Raw genomic sequence first — 19458 nt, 5'->3', positions numbered from 1 at the left:
AAACATCATAAGGTTTTACCTGGCTATTGGAAATTTATCTTGATTACATGCTTCCACTCTCTTCATCCACTAGAAACACAAAGGATGTATCCCACATCAAAAGGTACAGTGGCATTTATGCTTTTATGGAGAGGCCATTTTCTCCCAACAAGTATGGCTTCAGTTCAGCATCTTTTTATCTAAACTTTGAGTTTTACACAATAAACATTAAGATATAAAAAAGACTGAATGCCAGAAGAACTTGTAAGCATCACCAATTCTAAAGACAAAATAAGTGGTGGATAAAATAGGCTAGAGTTTTAAAAATAAAATATCATATTGGTGATCATGTTTGTATTTACAAGCATAGTTTCGTTTATGGTCATCTTCAAAGAAAATGCCTTAATTTCTAGAGCTAAAATATAATTCATGCACAAGTTCAAAAAAAATTAAATATACTGTAGATAATTCAGTGTACAAGCCATAATTACATTGGCTACATATAAGAAAAGCTACCTTTTTCCTGGTGATTTGATTGTGTTAGTTCCACAGTTTCACAAAACTTGAATTTCAGCAGTATTTGAATTCTCGTCACTTTTTAAATAATTGTATAGAATAATTTTCATTTAACCATTTATTTCTGAAGGGGATATACAAGGTATACTCGAGTTAAAACCATTTCAGATGCATTAAATTTTCTTAAAGTTCAAAACTTTAATAAATCAGCAACACTATGAATCCTTTTCTCCTTAATTCATGTAGTTGTACAGTTATTATGATGGTGAACCAAGTATATTTGATCCATTACATTTCAAATGATTTATTTATTTATTTATTTATAATCATTTCAGGCTGGTGCTATCCAGGACCTTTCTAAGGGATCCTGTGTGGGTAATTTTAGACATATGTCCCAAGAACTTTCCCAGTAGAACCTATACATATATGTATATATATATAAATATACAACTACATTACTGAAGGGATTAACAAAAAGAAAGGAAAGATAACTAGATACCTACCTGGGTAGCTCCCCACTACATCCCTGGCTATTCAGGATAACACTAAGGCACAGAAACAATAAATTAAGTAAAAAAATATATAATACCTCAAAAAGTTTACAAAAATGACTCTTCAGTACTGTAATACATTCAATGGTTACTTAAATACGGAAGTCCTGATATTTGTCACAAACAAATTCAGCTATGATCACTTTCAGTATGAAGACCACATAAACTGAGCAAAGCACTAACACTAATACCACACAAAAAGCATGAAATAACAAAAGATATGATTTTTTCTAAGGACTTCAGATGCCAAAAATGTATGGTCCAGTTGTGTAACTAAATATAAGTTGAGCACATCTATGACAAAGCCACCTAAGAAGTTCCAAAAATATCCGATAAACAGTTCATTTTCATATAAAACACAATCATACTTAGCGAAGAAGCATGGAATATACAGTGAAAATAAATCTGAGGAACCTGCTTCACTTAAGCAATAAACAAATCAACAAGCAAAATTCTTCAACAACTGCTACTGGGTTTTTGACACATACTGAGATGACATAATGAGACTGACATGTTTGAAAAAATTCTGCAAGCACCACCCTACTGCAAATATTTGAATATTCAGAAATTATATTGATATACAAAAAAAAAAAAAATCTTATGGTGTTTTAGAAAACCCTTCTCCAATAGAAGTAAAAAAATATTTATATGACTACTCCGGAGTCACATCTCATCAAATATACTCTATTAAGTTTTTGTATAAAAGTCACACTACTACATCACATTCAGAGGTTTATCAATTATTATTTAAAATCAAATTACACATATCACATGCACTTCATTATACAGTGTCCAGATTGCATCTTGAGATTTATGGAAAGCCCTGAAAGTCTTACCTTAACTCAGAAACATGCCACATTGCTCGCTATCCTCATCCTGGAACGTGATTAAATACAAGATGGACGTTGTGGCAAACACAAGTTGTAAAAGGCTGCTGGATCCCAGAAGTTAGGTCCCTTCCAACCACACCAGCCTTTATTCTGAATTGTACCCAGGTCTTCAGATCCCGTATAATGTGGATCCAAGACAAGGAAGCTCATATCTCCAGACTGTGCATTCCAGTCAACACCAATGATGGTGTGAGCAAGAACACCACCACCAATCATAATTGGGGTGCCATGAACTTCAAAATGCATAGACAGTTCACGTCCTTTGTTAATCAACTCAGCCCCGCTACCAACGAAAATAAACTTACAGCTAATGTTATACAAGTTATCCAATACATATCCAACTTCAGTTGAACCAATCCATTGACAAGAACCAAGAAAACTGGATGGTTTATCACCACTATCCACTAAACATTTCTGAATCTCTCTGTGTGTTGGAATGGGCTCATCTATATATCCTTGATATCGAAACCATGATACCAGTGTCTGAAGGGATCGATAAGCACATCCCCATTTGTTATCATCAAAATTATTCTGCATATAGTGATGGTAGGCATATGTCCCATGTACAATGCTGACATTACCATCAACTTTTGAAGGTTTCAAACCAATATGAGTATTTGTCAATGCTGAGGATTTGCTACCAGGAGCTGGAGTTAGTCTATTTGCCCTCCTTATCACTGGTCGGTCTGGAGGGAACAACAAAACTTTATGGATGTCTTTCCTGTAAGTTTCCAAATGTTTCTCATCAACATCCTCTGGACAGATAACATTTACTACATGGCCCGCAATGAAAGATAAAGAATTCACCGAGGTGAGTGTCCCATGCAGTTTCTTGTCTGACAGCTGCTTACCTAACCAAAATTCTGCTAAATTTAACTGTTGAACCACTCCGTGTGCTAACAATTCAGCAACATAACAAATTTGAGATGTTTTTTCTAAATAAACAATTGCTTCACCATTAATGATTGTTGATAAAACTGATGACTTTCTATTATCAACCCGAACTACAGGTGCATCTGTTGATGTCCCTGAACTTCGATTCATCATTAGCTGAAAAGTGGCAAATTGCTGTGAAGTTTTCTTCTTCCCAGAACTCTTAAACAGTGATCCGACCATGTCTTTATTACTGGCTGAGCCTCCAAGTGACAATATCCCCACTTCACTGTTCTGTAGTATCAAATTAGAATTCTGTAATCTAAAACATGAAGCTGGGGACTCAAGCTGCTCAGTCAGGCTCTGGATCACATTTCTGATGTTTGCTAATGTGTCTTTCGTACTCAGATCAAAGGAGAAATGAACCTTTGCAAGAAGGAAAATTTCATAAAATTCTTCTTGAGATATGGTACTGTATTTTCCCAAGGACAACCTTTGTGCTTTCTTTGTGTAAGTGTGCAGCTCCTGTTGGTCCCACACAATTGCTACTTCACCATCCTGAAAGAAGGTTAAGAAAAGCAATGAAATAAAAAGCCTCCCTTTCGTCCTGCAAAGTAAGCTTCATTCACCACTGGGAATGACAACTTCTGTCCTGAACACCATTCGATATAAATACTAACGAGAAAAAAATGGCATCAAGCTTTGAGTGAAACTGCAAGAAACAACACAGGTCATGAAATACTCTGTTGATTTCTAGGAAACACTAAAATTATCATTCTCAATGGAGGATATTTTACACTGGATGTATGAATACCTCAGAGTATAAGTTCTTGCAACATAATACCATGCATACCATGCTATTGGAGTACTGACCAAATGCCTTTCAATATCAATAACTCTGCAGGGTAATTATGAGATCATTGTACAAAAAAAGATGATTTACATAAGATCAGGAACAAGCAGATCTCAGGGGGTAGATATTTATGATTTACAATATAAAGTAGACATAGTCAATATACAATCTACCTGTTATTCTTGTCAGATACAAAGCAACAGTACCTAATCACTTTTGTCAAAATGTCTCACTTCTCGAGTAATAGTAGTTGCTGTATTAACTGGACTTCTCCACACTTCCAACTAACATAGTGATGCTCAAAATCAGGATTATTAGTAATTCTAAAAATGGCTTTTTGTGAGATGATTATCATTGGTCATAATATTTACATGCAACATAAAGATGAGTATCTCTGCTAAGAAGGGTGAGTTCTACACCAAGTTTAAAAAAAAATCTCACTGGATGGGACAGGCACATCTCACATGAGTCACCCTATTAATAGGTACCTCACCAGTCTTGCTTGAGCTCAGAATCTATAAACACTAGAGACATCCTCTCAGACCATCTACCTAAAATGGCCACATACACATATTACTGATGCTGAGAAGTCTTACTTTTTAATTCAATCAAACTGTAGAAAGGCAAGCTCATATAACTTCTATTTCATCTATAAATCATCATTAACTCCCTCATACGCCAATCCACACCTAAACATCCTCACTTCAGTTCCACACATGGAATACTCTTTATTACTTCTCTTTGCACATAAAGCCAACATCTCTACTCATACTAACTCTAAACACAAAACAATTCCATTGCTTCCAACCCCACATCACTCTTCTGTCATTCTCATCGGAAATATCCCAAGCCCCAATTCATTCTCTCACTGCAACCTTCCACTGTCTACCTCTCCTGATTGTGCTTTCTCAACCAACCTATCACTCCAATACATTCTACAAGGCATTTTTTCTTCATGCTTGTTTGCAGTTTCCTACAATAGTGAAGTAATGCAAAGAATAACCAAAGAAATGGCACTCATTTGCTCACATCCACTTTGTGGCTGTCATGTAAAGCACATCGAAACCAGAGCTCCCTATCCACAGCCAGGCCCAACAGACTTTGGTTTCTTCTGACCACTTCATATGCCTTGGTTCAGCCCAATGATAGCATGTTGCTTCTTGAATACCACATCACTTCAAGTTTCTCTATCCCATGCCTCACATCCTCCTGCATGTCTATGCACCAATTACTCAGTACTTATCATTCCATTCTCCCACCATCCTCCATCTTTCCCTCATCCTTGTTCCCCCTACTTCTGATACATATATCCTCTTCATTATTCTCTTCTCATTCATCCTCACCATATGTTCATACAATTCATTTTAAAACACCATGCTTACTTTTCTCAAATATATCTCACGAACTATGCTTACTTTTCTCAAACATATCTCACTAACTACCACACCTTTCTCTCAAAATGTCATACATTACTTGATCAAACCACTGCTCACCAGATAATGTACTTAGGCATATAATTTCCAACATATCCAACCTTTCAACTAGTTTTGCATTTAGGACCCACAACTTGCATCCGCACTGTGAAGTCAGGACTACTTTATTATCAAACATACTCTTGCCCAAGCAGACAGCGACCTCTCTTTCCACACACTCCTCATCCACCCTATGGTTCACTTCAGCTCTCTTAGTTCCATTTCCTACCACATCTACTCCCAGGTATCTAAAACACCCAACTCCCTCCAAGTTCTCTTATTCAAACACACACAAACCAAACTTGTTCTCTCTCTTGCTAAACCTCAATTCCTTAGTTTAATTTACATCAATTCTTGAGTTCCTCTTTTCACATAGTCTTCCAAACTATGATACCAGTTTAAAAAGTTTCTCATTCAAGTCGGCCAACAGATCTAAGTCACCTTCAAGCACCAACATATGCAGCTCCTAGGCCCTTATCCTTAATAGCCTGCATTTACCTCCCTTTCTACTCCTTCCATAAACAGATTAAAACAATCAGGATGATATCATACACCCCTGAGAAACATCTACCTTCACTGAAAACTAATTATCCTTTTCTCTTCCTCCTCATACAAAAGCCTTGCTCTCTGAAGAAAGTCCTAACTGTTTCTCTCCATATATTTGTAGCACCCCAAACATCACTATCAACCCAATCATATACTTTCTCAAAATCCACAAATGCTACACAGAGAACTTTTTCTCTTTCTGTGTATTTCTCTCACAAACTCTTCAAAGCATACATCTAGTCCACAAATCCTCTAACTATCTGAAAAGAAATAAAAACTGAAGTCAATGTCAAGGACTTGGGAATTATTACAAAAGAAAAACTTGAATTTATGGAACACACTCATAATAAAATCAAATAATGGGTACCTGATAATGAAAACTTTTGCAACAAATATATACATAAGAAGTAACACTGTACACTGTACTGCTGTTTCTACTGTTGCCAATTAATAAACAAAATAGAGAGAATAGAAAAATAATTTTCTAGTGAAACTGATGTACTCATCCAAATGAATAAACATGAATGACTGAAAGAACTTGAACTTGACAGTCTAGAATACGGAACAGAAATATATGTGAAAAAATATAACTGGCAACATACTAAAAACCACAAAGATCAATGTTAAAAACCTGAAAGCAACCCACCAAGGAGGATGGATACAAAATTATTAATTCAAGTGAAATACCTAGAAATATACTGAAAAGATATTGTACTGGATGAAAGTATATGAATGTCCAGCATTGAAGCTGGAACATACTTTCTTTTTACAATAAAAACACATTCCAATGAGCATGGTCGTTCTATATTATCATATACACTAAACAAAAAATTATCCAGTTATCATCTTCATAAATATTCAGAGTGACAATCAAGAACAAACTTTATAATGATGTTGCTATAAGATTTAACATTTGGTGTATCAAATATTATAGTAATCAGCTATGAATAAGCATGTACAAAAAAAAAAGACAAAGAAGACATGAAGAGATGGTGTGAGTGTTTTGGAGGAGTGAAGAAGGTGGTGTTTAATGATAGCATTGCAGATGTGGGGTGCTTGGGATGAGGAAACACATGAAGTGAAAGCTATGGCATGATTTGGTGAAAAGAAAGGAGGTGCAAGCCTTCAAATCATGAAGTGTTGCAAAGTGGATGGGGCTGCAGTTGACATACGAGTCTTTTAAGAATACCTAGGAAGTTGTATGGGAGAGTGTAGATTAGAAATTGTAGCATGAGCAGAGCATCAGATAGAGGAAAAATACTGCAGTTCAGAAGTACCTACCTATAAGTATCTAAGATGAGATTCTACCATGAAGGGTGACTACTGCCTAGCACTCACAGATTGCCTTACTTTTTGGATAATGCTGTTTCTCACAACTGCCACACATCTACTCACCACGTCTTGGCTACTACTTTGGTTTAGTTGTGTTTGAGGTTCATCCAATATTGCCTTCAACCAAGAGCTTAATCTCCTGTTAAAAACATGTAAAGCAGTGCTGTATTTTTGTTGTTACTTCTGAGATGTCAGGGTGATGTGAAATGATAATAAGGTTATCAGCATAAGATAAGACCTTCACACTGTGGTCTGCAGGAGGTAATTGGAGATCATGTGAGAAGAGACTGGAAAGAGCTGGAGAAAGAGCTACTCTTTGGGAAACTCCAGTGTTGGTGTTTAAGGGTTTTGAAGGTGGAGCCACTGTGAGTGCCTCTGGATTTGCACCCAGCTATAAAGTTCGCCAACCACGTTTTGTCAATGTTGTGGAGAGTGTTATCAAGCATCTTTCATCAGGGGATAGCATCAGATACTTTGTTGATGTCTATTGCCACAAATGCAGTATGGGAATGGGGTTAAGATTTTCTTACCTCAGCAATAAGTCAGCTAGTAATTATTATGCAATAACCTTTAAAACTTACCTCCAAATTTGGCTCAGTATGATCACCCTTGCACACTTGAAATTTTCCAATACAGGTGAGAGGTACAGGCAGCAGAAGAGATCGGTCATGCTTCAGATCACCAAACTTTGTGACTACAGCAATGGCTACCACCCGTCCATCATTAGTAGTCAGCCCAAACAGTTCCCCTTCTACGGGATCTTGTTGGCTTTGCAACCGCTGAAAACATGCAAATATATCCAATTTGCAATAAGGTTCATTCATCATCACAAACAATAATTTGGTATGCATTATGGATAATTTGATATACAAACATGTTTTTGAAAATTAGTAATGAAGGTAATATTGTAACTAATCATTTTTATTCTACTTATTCATTCTGAATTTCATGTGGTAGATGAAGTACAGTACACACAGTCCTTAAATTGCTCATGCACAACCTCAAACCACATCCAGTGATGAACTTCCATTAAATTGCTTCTGACTTTCTAAATTTGCAAACAAATTCCAAATCATGAAGCTTCCACTGCATATGAACCCAAATAATTCTGCCAGTATGTTCATCTGAAATATTCCTAACCCTAATCAATTCTCTTAATTTCTTTTTTTTTTGTTATATTTGATTGTCATTTTCCAAATTATCGAGGTAGAGCCAGGAACAGACAAAGAAAGGCCACATTCGCTCACATCCATTCTCTATCTGTTGTGTAATGAACCAACATCACAGCTCCATATCCACAACCAGGCCCCACACATTTTCTTGATATATTCATCATCTCTTCCATGGTCTAACTCTCCTTGTACCTTCAACTATACTATTGTATATCTTACTGACCAATTCATTATCTACTACTAAATGGCCTACATGGCCATGCAACCCTAAAAGACTTCATACACATGCCTTTTTAATAACTTCTTCACATCAAGATTCTTCTCTCATCTTCATTCTAATTCCCTAAGTATTCTAACTATACTATGCAAGTTACCCACCTCTACTACTTTTATTTGTACTGACCTATATAAGATTCAATTTTACATCCATACAACAAAGATGGGACAAGTTTTCACTAATGCATTCCACATATGGCTTTTTTCAATTACCCACATTTTATGTGCACCTTAAATTTTTCTCCTTTGCATGACTTTTAATTTCAACTTAAGGCTACCCACTACCATTCAATCTAATTTTCACTTTACTCCTGAATATATATACTTATCCATAGCTTCCATATCTTTGCAGTACAAACTGATGTTAAACTGTGAGTTTTCATGCACTTTAAAAGTTAGAGCCTCACTTAAATTTGCACTTACTTTGAGCATCCTCTTTCTACATACATGGTTAAAGTCCCATCACTCCATCCAGCTCATCCTTAAAGTCATTTAATAAAATAGCATATCTGAATTCAGAAACTGCAGCAACTCCCACTCAGTTTCTCCATGATTAAGTACTACACCAATATCAGCTCATCTTTCATCCCATCTAATAACTACGAAGACATCACACATCTCTGACGTACTTTCATGTAACACACTCACAACACTAACCACTCTCACTAATGCACTACTTCCATTAGGAAAGCTCTTAACAGCATTCAGTGGTCTTCCAAGTACACTAAAGAGTCAGAAGTTCCCAGAGAGCTTTCCTATTCATGTTATCATATACCTTTTCTATACCCATGAATGTTACATTGATTTTCCCCCTAAAATTTTCTTCACAACTTGTGCCAAAAAAAACTGATCTACACAGTTTTTTATTCCTAACCTACCTTGTTCTTCATCTGAATACCAATTCACTTTTCAAACATCATTTTGCATCAGGCTGTGTAATATCTACAGAATGGAATTAAAGTGGTTTGAAATGATTCTGGGCATCATACTCCACAGTATCAAATACTGCAACAATGGTACCGGTAATTAATATAACTGCAAATGTGGGGTTTTGTAAACCCCATCAGGCTGTGTAATATCTACAGAATGGAATAAAAGTGGTGCGGCATGATTTTGGGCATCATACTCTACAGCATCAAATACTGCAACAGTGGTACCGGTAATTAATATAACTGTAAATATGGGATTTTGTAAACATAGGTTAAACACATAAAAACCCAAAAGGAGCACATCAGATCTTTCTTTTCTCCAAACAATCCAAGACTTATATTAATTTTCATCATTCTTAGTAAATCATACCAGGCACACCTAAGGTTCAGCATCATCCCTACAACTGACAAATGTTAACAAACAGATGACTGTCCAAACAGAAAGCAAAAAAAACCTAAGAAACCCCCACTCCCTCCCCTTTTAGTTGCCTTCTACGACAAGCCTGTAATGTGCGGGAAGTATTCTTTCTTCCCTATTCCCAGGGATATATACATATATATATGTGAATGTAGGTTTGCGGCAGGGGTGTGTGATGTCTCCATGGTTGTTTAATTTGTTTATGGATGGGGTAGTTAGGGAGGTGAATGCAAGAGTTTTGGAAAGAGGGACAAGTCTGCAGTCTGATGTGGATGAAACAGCTTGGGAAGTGAGTCAGTTGTTGTTCGCTGATGATACAGCGCTGGTGGCTGATTCATGTGAGAAACTGCAGAAGATGGTGACTGAGTTTGGTAAAGTGTGTGAAAGAAGAAAGCTGAGAGTAAATGTGAATAAGAGCAAGGTTATTAGGTACAGTAGGGTTGAGGGACAAGTCAACTGGGAGGTAAGTTTGAATGGAGAAAAACTGGAGGAAGTAAAGTGTTTTAGATATCTGGGAGTGGATCTGGCAGCGGATGGAACCATGGAAGCGGAAGTGGATCATAGGGTGGGGGAGGGGGCGAAAATCCTGGGAGCCTTGAAGAATGTGTCGAAGTCGAGAACATTATCTCGGAAAGGAAAAATGGGTATGTTTGAAGGAATAGTGGTTCCAACAATGCTGTATGGTTGCGAGGCATGGGCTATGGATAGAGTTGTGCGCAGGAGGATGGATGTGCTGGAAATGAGATGTTTGAGGACAATGTGTGGTGTGAGGTGGTTTGATCGAGTAAGTAACGTAAGGGTAAGAGAGATGTGTGGAAATAAAAAGAGCATGGTTGAGAGAGCAGAAGAGGGTGTTTGAAATGGTTTGGGCACATGGAGAGAATAAGTAAGGAAAGATTGACCAAAAGGATATATGTGTCGGAGGTGGAGGGAACGAGGAGAAGTGGGAGACCAAATTGGAGGTAGAAAGATGGAGTGAAAAAGATTTTGTGTGATCGGGGCCCGAACATGCAGGAGGGTGAAAGGAGGGCAAGGAATGGAGTGAATTGGATCGATGTGGTATACCGGGGTTGATGTGCTGTCAGTGGATTGAATCAGGGCATGTGAAGCGTCTGGGGCAAACCATGGAAAGCTGTGTAGGTATGTATATTTGCGTGTGTGGACGTATGTATATACATGTGTATGGGGGTGGGTTGGGCCATTTCTTTCGTCTGTTTCCTTGCGCTACCTCGCAAATCCAGGAGACAGCGACAAAGCAAAAAAGAAAAAAAAAAAATGTATACGTTGTGATGTATAGGTATGTATAAGTGCATGTGTGGACATGTATGTATATACATGTGTATGTGGGTGGGTTGGGCCATTCTTTTTGTCTGTTTCCTTGCGTTACCTCGCTAACATGGGAGACAGTGACAAAGCAAAATAAATAAATAAAATATATAAATATATACATCATTAACTCTAATCGGATGGCCTTGATTAAGACCTCAGCTGCCCATGCCATTTCAGCTAACATAAAACATGACAGCAAGCATGAACACATATGTACGTGTGTATATGTGTATATGTCTGTGTATAGGCATGTATATATGTATATAGTGTTATGTATATGTACCTGTATATATATATATATATATATATATATATATATATATATATATATATATATATTATATATATATATATATATATATATATATATATATATATATATATATATATATGTGTGTGTGTGTGTGTCAATGAGTGAATGGGTCTTTATCAGTTTCCTGGCAGTACCTCTGAAGTGAGAAACAGCAGTCAAGTACAATAAATTACATATATATATATATTTATAATGAGACTTCCTTCTCAGCGTTCAACGCTAAATTCTAGGAAATGAGTATCAGTGGTACCAGTGATTTTGTCAGGACAACGTCTTTGTGTGAGAGATTTGGGAAAAGGCACGGCCCAAGCATACTAAACTCGTTTCTGTTTCATGATAGTGTATGTACATATCAAATGCTTGTATGAACTCAAGGATTTTTTACTATTTCCTTGTAAAATCAGGGCACACCATGTACGACAGAAAATATGGAATACAAAGTAGGGTGATTACAATAAGATAAAACCAAAATACTAATCAATACATCAATATATATGATACGACAAAATTCATGATAAAACAATCCTGATGGCAGAAATGTCCACTGCTTTTATGATACTAATGACACAGCATCTTACTGAAATATTTCTATTGATAAATACACTTTAACATTCTCTCTAATTCTTTAAAGTAATCTTCACGACTAATATAAAACTGGGCAGCTACAGGAGATTTACATGAAGTAATTATGGGTTGTCAACTTTTATTTGTGTTGACTGAAATTTACGTAAAGCAATCCCACATTTTCGTGGTATACTTAAATTCCAAATGCCTAAAAACCACCAATATTCGAGGCTATTGCAGTAGTCTGTGAAACACACCCATAATCCTGCGTCCGCATTCAGCTAGTGAAATTCAAGAGTACATCAACAGTTCAATGCTCTTCTACTGTACGAAATATTCATGAGCTTGTATCGTGATCTCCAGTACAAGGATGCTTCGGGTGGAATAGTTTTATTATCAGCAAGGACTCCTGCCATAGTTTTCTTCGTAATCGCGGCGTCAAAATGTCTATTACACCAATGTCCTCCATGCTTTTTTATATAATCTCAATGACTTTTAGGAGAGTTGTGTAACGAATGTCATGAACCAGATGGTTGCTACTGCAAGCACTTATTTCAACGTTGAGTCTACAATTAACTCATTTTCAAGTATAACATATTCCAAAAACTATCTAAATCTACCTTGCTTCACGACTCGAATCACTATACAAATAAATCCAGCAAATGTTTCACCTTAATCAGCTGTGACAGTAAGAACAACCGTTTCTCCATGTTGACATTTGGACCCGCCAACTGGTGGCCAGAGCCTGAACTACAGTGACGTCTACCGCACGCGCCATTTTGGAATGATACCATCGTAGGAAATTATATTCGATTTTCATTTTTGAATTATCATGTTGTTCTTTCGAAGAACTAACTTGGTCGAAGCAACAATGGCGTCAGTAATAATCAAGAATATATGTTTGCTTTTCTCTCCTCAAATCCGCATGAATTAGGGACATTATAATGCCACAACCACAGATATCTAACGTTACTTTCAACTTAAAGGAACGTTAAATACATTTATTGCTCGTAACATTATCAAATAAAATTCTAACGTTGATCTTTATTTACACACACATACACATCACACCCATCTCCGAAATAATCTGAGTAATATGTTACCGCTCAACTAAAACCTGTATGAGTAATGAGTAAAATCCAGGTTCTCATACATTGTGGTCATATGAAGATTTCCATCTAGCCCGAATCCATGCAACTAATTTACACATATTTACTATAAATGTAAATATTACGGATAATGTATTACAGAAACAGAGTACTTGTCATTCTGCAGAAAAGGAAGTAAAAAGCAATGGTAGTAGTTTTCACGTAAACTCAAACACGGAACTCATTTCAAAATTCTGTGTTCTAAATACGCACGCTAAATATTATATGTTAATGAATATTCTACAATATACTATATCCCTGTCAGATCATGAAAGCAGATATATAGCATTCAAATACGCTAATGTACATTGCCAAAGTTGATAGGTCTCGTCCTTTGCGCAATAACAGATGAAGTACCCTCTTCATACATTCATAACATACATCTCATTTTTTCACACACACACACACACACATTATATATATATATATATATATATATATATATATATATATATATATATATATATATATATATAAAGAACACTCCATTTACATGGAGTGGAATAAGTAAATGTAGGTTATATCAAGTAAACATTTTGCACAACCTGATGGGCCGGCGAAGGTCAGTCACCTAACTCCCTTGGGAAAACTCGATATATAGATGTTTGTGTGCGTGTACTACTGGGCTCAACCTACAAGAGGTTAAACCGTGATTGAAAGATCATATTGGGCGGACTATGTCATTTGGGATACATTCTTGTCGAAGAACTTCTCACTCCAAAGAAGTCCGTATTTCCCTGCTGCTGGAAATAAATAGCGCAGCCTTTTAGAAGATATCCTTTGCAACATCAGGACTTTTTCACGGATATATATATATATATATATATATATATATATATATATATATATATATATATATATATTATCCCTGGGGATAGGGGAGAAAGAATACTTCCCACGTATTCCCTGTGTGTCGTAGAAGGCGACTAAAAGGGGAGGGAGCGGGGGACTGGAAATCTTCCCCTCTTTTTTTTTTTTTTCCAAAAGAAGGAACAGAGAAGGGGGCCAGGTGAGGATATTCCCTCAAAGGCCCAGTCCTCTGTTCTTAACGCTACCTCGCTAATGCGGGAAATGGCGAATAGTAAAATATATATATATATATATATATATATATATATATATATATATATATATTATCCCTGGGGATAGGGGAGAAAGAATACTTCCCACGTATTCCCTGCGTGTCGTAGAAGGCGACTAAAAGGGAAGGGAGCGGGAGGCTGGAAATCCTCCCCTCTCATTTTTCTTTTTTTTTTTTTCCAAAAGAAGTAACAGAGAAGTGGGTCAGGTGAGAATATTCCCTCAAAGGCCCAGTCCTCTGTTCTTAACGCTACCTCGCTATCGCGGGAAATGGCGAATAGTATGAAAAGAAAAAGAATATATATATATATATATATATATATATATATATATATATATATATATATATATATATATAAAATTTAAGCTAAAATAATAATGAGCCAGCGAGGCGTGTGTCCATACGGTTATCCACAACAATCAACCCGAGATTTTAAACTCCTAATTTCTGAAATATCCTCCATTTTGCCAAAATCTGATCACCACAATGTTAAGAATGAAAACGAACGCTTACACTGTAAACATTATGACATTTACTGAGACGTTCTCATGATCAATAGATTTAGATTTTCTAACTTTCGACTCGTGGTGCGGAACGAGGCAATTCCCGTGTTATCCAGACCACTAACCCCCTTATTGTGATGGTGAGGAACAGCGATGTCATCTCATGGTTCTGTGGGGTAAAAGCCGAGGTTGTAATTGCCTCATCCTAATTTTGTATAAAATACTAATCTCCACACACACACACACATATTATATATATATATATATATATATATATATATATATATATATATATATATATATATATATATATATATATATTATATATATATATATATATATATATATATATATATATATATATATTGATATCATTTATTCATTCATTACCATTATAATACTTTGTCGCTGTCTCCCGCGTTAGCGAGGTAGCGCAAGGAAACACGAAAGAATGGCCCAACCCACCCACATACACATGTATATGCATACACGCCTACACACGCACGTATACATACCTATACATTTCAACGTATACAGACATATACATACACAAATATGCATATATACACATGTTCATATCCATACTTGCTGCCTTCATCCATTCCCGTCACCACCCCACCACACGAAAATGGCACCCCCCCACCTCCCCCTGCGCGTGCGCGAGGTAGGGCTAGGAAAAGACAACAAAGGCCACATTCGTTCACACTCAGTCTCTAGCTGTCATGTGTAATGCATCGAAACCACAGCTCCCTTTCCACATCCAGACTCCACAAAACTTTCCATGGTTTACCCCGGATGCTTCACATCCATTGACGACACGTCGACCCGGGTATACCACTTCGTCCCAATTCACTCTATTCCTTGCACGCCTTTCACCCTCCTGCATGTTCAGGCCCCGATCGCTCAAAATCTTTTTCAATCCATCCTTCCACCTCCAATTTGGTCTTCCATTTCTCGTTCCCTTCACCTCTGACACATATATCCTCTTTGTATGTATATATATATATATATATATATATATATATATATATATATATATATATATATATATCCTGTGGATGACGTTAGTTTCTTTGTTACCACAGAATAATTTAAATTTATGCCGCAGGTGACACGTTTGAAGGTCATTACCTGAGGGTTGACTCATTCTCGGTCTCGCCATGGGAATACAGAAAAATTAATGAGTTTCAATTTAATGGTGTACGTACACTTCACACGTAAGTTACGTTACAACATGAGTCTCAGGTTATTTTTCGTAAGTGGAATTACGCTGGTACATTATACATCCGTAAACAACGAATGTATCACAGTGACACGTACTTTTATTGACGTACATTTCTCTACTATCACACTGGCAACGAGCAACATGTCAATTACTGTTGTGAAGTCTGTCCATAGATATCGTTTATCTACCTTCGTATCTAAGAGACAAAGGAAACTATCTTAAGTAAAAAAAATGTGTTAACTTCTACATCAGCCATTTTATCTTTCATTCTATCGTGCCTCTCCATACTACTGTTTCCACGACAAATCAGTATTAACTTTTCATGTGTGCTCCCTAATGGTATGAAAAGTCCCTTCTCCTGCAGCAGGTTGATGCAGGTAGTCGAACCGCAGTGTTCTGAATAGGCTTTGTTGCGGTGGGTGGAGGGGCCCCCTCACTGTACCACTCGGCAAAACCGGTATGGACCGGAATATTAAGGGGCATGTTGGTAAAAATGGAAGCTTGAGTTAATTGTTCCTCTACGTCAGGAAATGTGCCTGGGATGAACGACAAGGTCTGTGTATATAAGATGGGGGGGGGGGGGGACAAAACATCTCGCATCAACATGATTGCAAGAACGATCCTGATGTAAGCTAGGCTATTTTCAGTCCTCTACTGACGGCCCCCCCTCAGTAGGCGGCATGACCAAGGAGCTCCAACGGACATACCCAAGAGTGTTTAGAAGTACCGACTGACGCCATAATATGAGAGAAACAACATTATTCCGGGACGTGACAACAGCTTATCATGCGCTCCTGGGAGTACATCTGCTTTAGATTTAGCTTCTCGTCTACACCCCCTGTACGACTAATAGTTCATGAGCCATTTCAGATTTCTTGGCATAAGAAGCAAATACTTATACGCACACTGCGTGACACGTGAGAGATGTCCTATTAAACCCGCCTGACGCAGGGAGTGAGTTAGACCACCGCAGTTGCCAATGTTGCCCTGATATCGCAAAATGGCCTCAGCCGTTGGTCTTAAAAACCCAGGCAACGGGATATTCGAAGGAATACCTGATAGCTAAAGTGAAGAGGAACTCGTCCTTGCAACTTCTGCCGGTAAAAAAAATTTCCACCCACTTGAATGGAGGGAACATGCCGAGCTTCCATGCTAGCGGGGTCCATACTGAGTTTGATGAGTCAAGGATGCAACTCCCTACACGTCATCGTGCCTCTCACATGTTACTAACAAGACGTTAAGAAATTCAGATGAATGTCGCTTTGCCTCGAAAACATGTCAATCACTGATAGATCAATGTCTGTTTTAAGATCTAACGATAATTATATATATATATATATATATATATATATATATATATATATATATATATATATATAGGCGTGCAAGGAATAGCATTACACATGACAGCTAGAGACAGCGTGAACGAATGTGGCCTTTGTCTTTTCCTAGGGCTACCTCGCGCACGCGGGGGGGCGCCATTTCATGTGTGGCGTGGTGGCGACGAGAATGGATGAAGGCAGCAAGTATGAATATGTACATGTGTGTGTGTATATTATATATATATATATATATATATATATATATATATATATCTGTGTATGTATATGTATATACGTTGAAATGTATAGGTATGTATATGTGCGTGTGTGGGCGTGTATGTGGGTGGGTTGGGCCATTCTTTCGCGTTTCCTTGCGCTACCTCGCTAACGCGGGAGACAGCGACAAATTATAATAAATTATATACATAATATATATATATATATATATATATATATATATATATATATATATATATATATGTGTGTGTGTGTGTGTGTGTGTGTGTCCCTATACTCTACGTATTTCAAATCAACACAGAGGGTAGCTGGCTGTTGCATGTGATCTTTATTAACACCAGCCTTTGAAAAGAGCTTCCTAGCATGATTCAAGTTAATCAGCCTTGCGGGTCTGGCTGTATTAACACTTGATAATACAGGATATCTTATCAGCAATACCTGGCACCTCTCACACCGGGGTAACCGGCCTTTTCCTTATTTTCGAAAAAAAAAAAAAGTTCTATGAACCAGGATACAGACTGGCTGGACTTGCTATAAACCACACGAGTCCATACCATCAGCATGTTGGGATTTCACCCAACTTTACAAGGTTGATGTACACGGTATAAAGCTCTGTACTACCTGTATGTTATGCAGAAAGACCCAAGACTTCCGAGAACGTGCCAGAACGTTAAGCTCTCACTGTTCTCTCCCATCTACACACGTAAATATTATGAAGTTTCAGCCCATTAGCATTAAAATTCTGAAGTAACACTGATGACTTTGGGATAACCCTTTACAAATATTTAATGGGTGAACATCCACCGAACATCAAAATAATGTAAACTATTGAAAAAAAAATATGTCAGCCTCCCATACTCTCATAATTAAATTCAAACAGTGCAAAATTTTGGGAATATATATATGAAAACAAGTAATAATGCTAAAGCCTCTTAAAAAAAATCTCAAGTTCACTGTCCGTATGATTAGAATCGTCAATAATCCTGGCTTAACGTACCAAGACAGAACGGGACCTGTCCTTGTAATCATTACTGTCGAAGGAAATTCAGAGGTCGTCCACCCTGAGAGACAATTTGTGTGACGCTGTTACTTCCTGCATGAATCACTGTGACGCATGTAAAGGTCTGGAAGATTATCTCTTTACTAGGGGTAAAAATGAAGATAAGTATTTAACGTTATCTTTAGTCGAGTAAGATAAAGTTGCCAGAGATGCAATCACGTAAGGTAACGCCTTCTGGAAAACATTTTCGATTTGCGGGGAAACAAATTGGTAGAAAAAAAATCTGACGCTGAATCAAAGTCACCAAGCAAACAAACATGCTTTAAAAGCATCATATTATTGATACTTCTGGATATCAATCCAACTGTCTTCCTTACACTCTAAATAGTAAATACTATGCAACCACTTGCAACAATTAAATGCACAACAGAAAATGACATACACACCTATCTTAACCAAAACACAACCTTACAAGTCAGAGAGATGAGACTGCAACTACCCAGGAAAGAACAGTACTACTATGCTGAATTGGCGTCTGTAGTGTATGTAGACTCGTCAGGTCCAAGCCAGTCACAGACCCTTCAATAGAGCCCATTCTCTAGGTGTGTGGGTCTCATTTTCTAAATCCTGGTTTGCCATTGCCTATGGGACATACCGTATGGTGAGTTCAGAACTGCAAAACATTTTAGAAATACTGGTCCAATTTTGTCTCATTAACTCTCAAGACATCAAATAAGGATTAATATATTTTGCTTCATGCATTAAACTTTTCCCCAGACTACACTCTCGTTCTTACTTTTAAACATTCTTGTGCCTTCTAATGATGACTTGGTCTCGATGTTGGGGTGTCCACGGCATCAGCCCTAACTTGAGGAGGTAGGTAGGTAGGTCTGTTGTGCTTTTTCTTTTTCATCTTAGCGAGGTGGCAC

The 19458-nt window shown here is 37.2% G+C and overlaps 1 protein-coding gene across 1 annotated transcript; it reads right to left on the bottom strand.

Moving 5' to 3' along the window:
• Positions 1 to 318: 318 nt before the first annotated feature.
• Positions 319 to 12759, bottom strand: Ufsp2 (UFM1 specific peptidase 2). Its single transcript, XM_071688955.1, has 3 exons — positions 12685 to 12759; positions 7594 to 7791; positions 319 to 3367 (listed from the first exon to the last, which is right to left on the bottom strand). Exons 1-3 carry the CDS (start codon positions 12721 to 12723, stop codon positions 1934 to 1936), a joined length of 1671 nt encoding a protein of 556 aa, XP_071545056.1. The 5' UTR covers positions 12724 to 12759; the 3' UTR covers positions 319 to 1933.
• Positions 12760 to 19458: the final 6699 nt, after the last annotated feature.

Source organism: Panulirus ornatus, chromosome 46 (assembly GCF_036320965.1).
Source record: "Panulirus ornatus isolate Po-2019 chromosome 46, ASM3632096v1, whole genome shotgun sequence".
NCBI lineage: Eukaryota > Metazoa > Arthropoda > Malacostraca > Decapoda > Palinuridae > Panulirus > Panulirus ornatus.
This window is presented reverse-complemented; position numbering and strand designations above follow the sequence as displayed.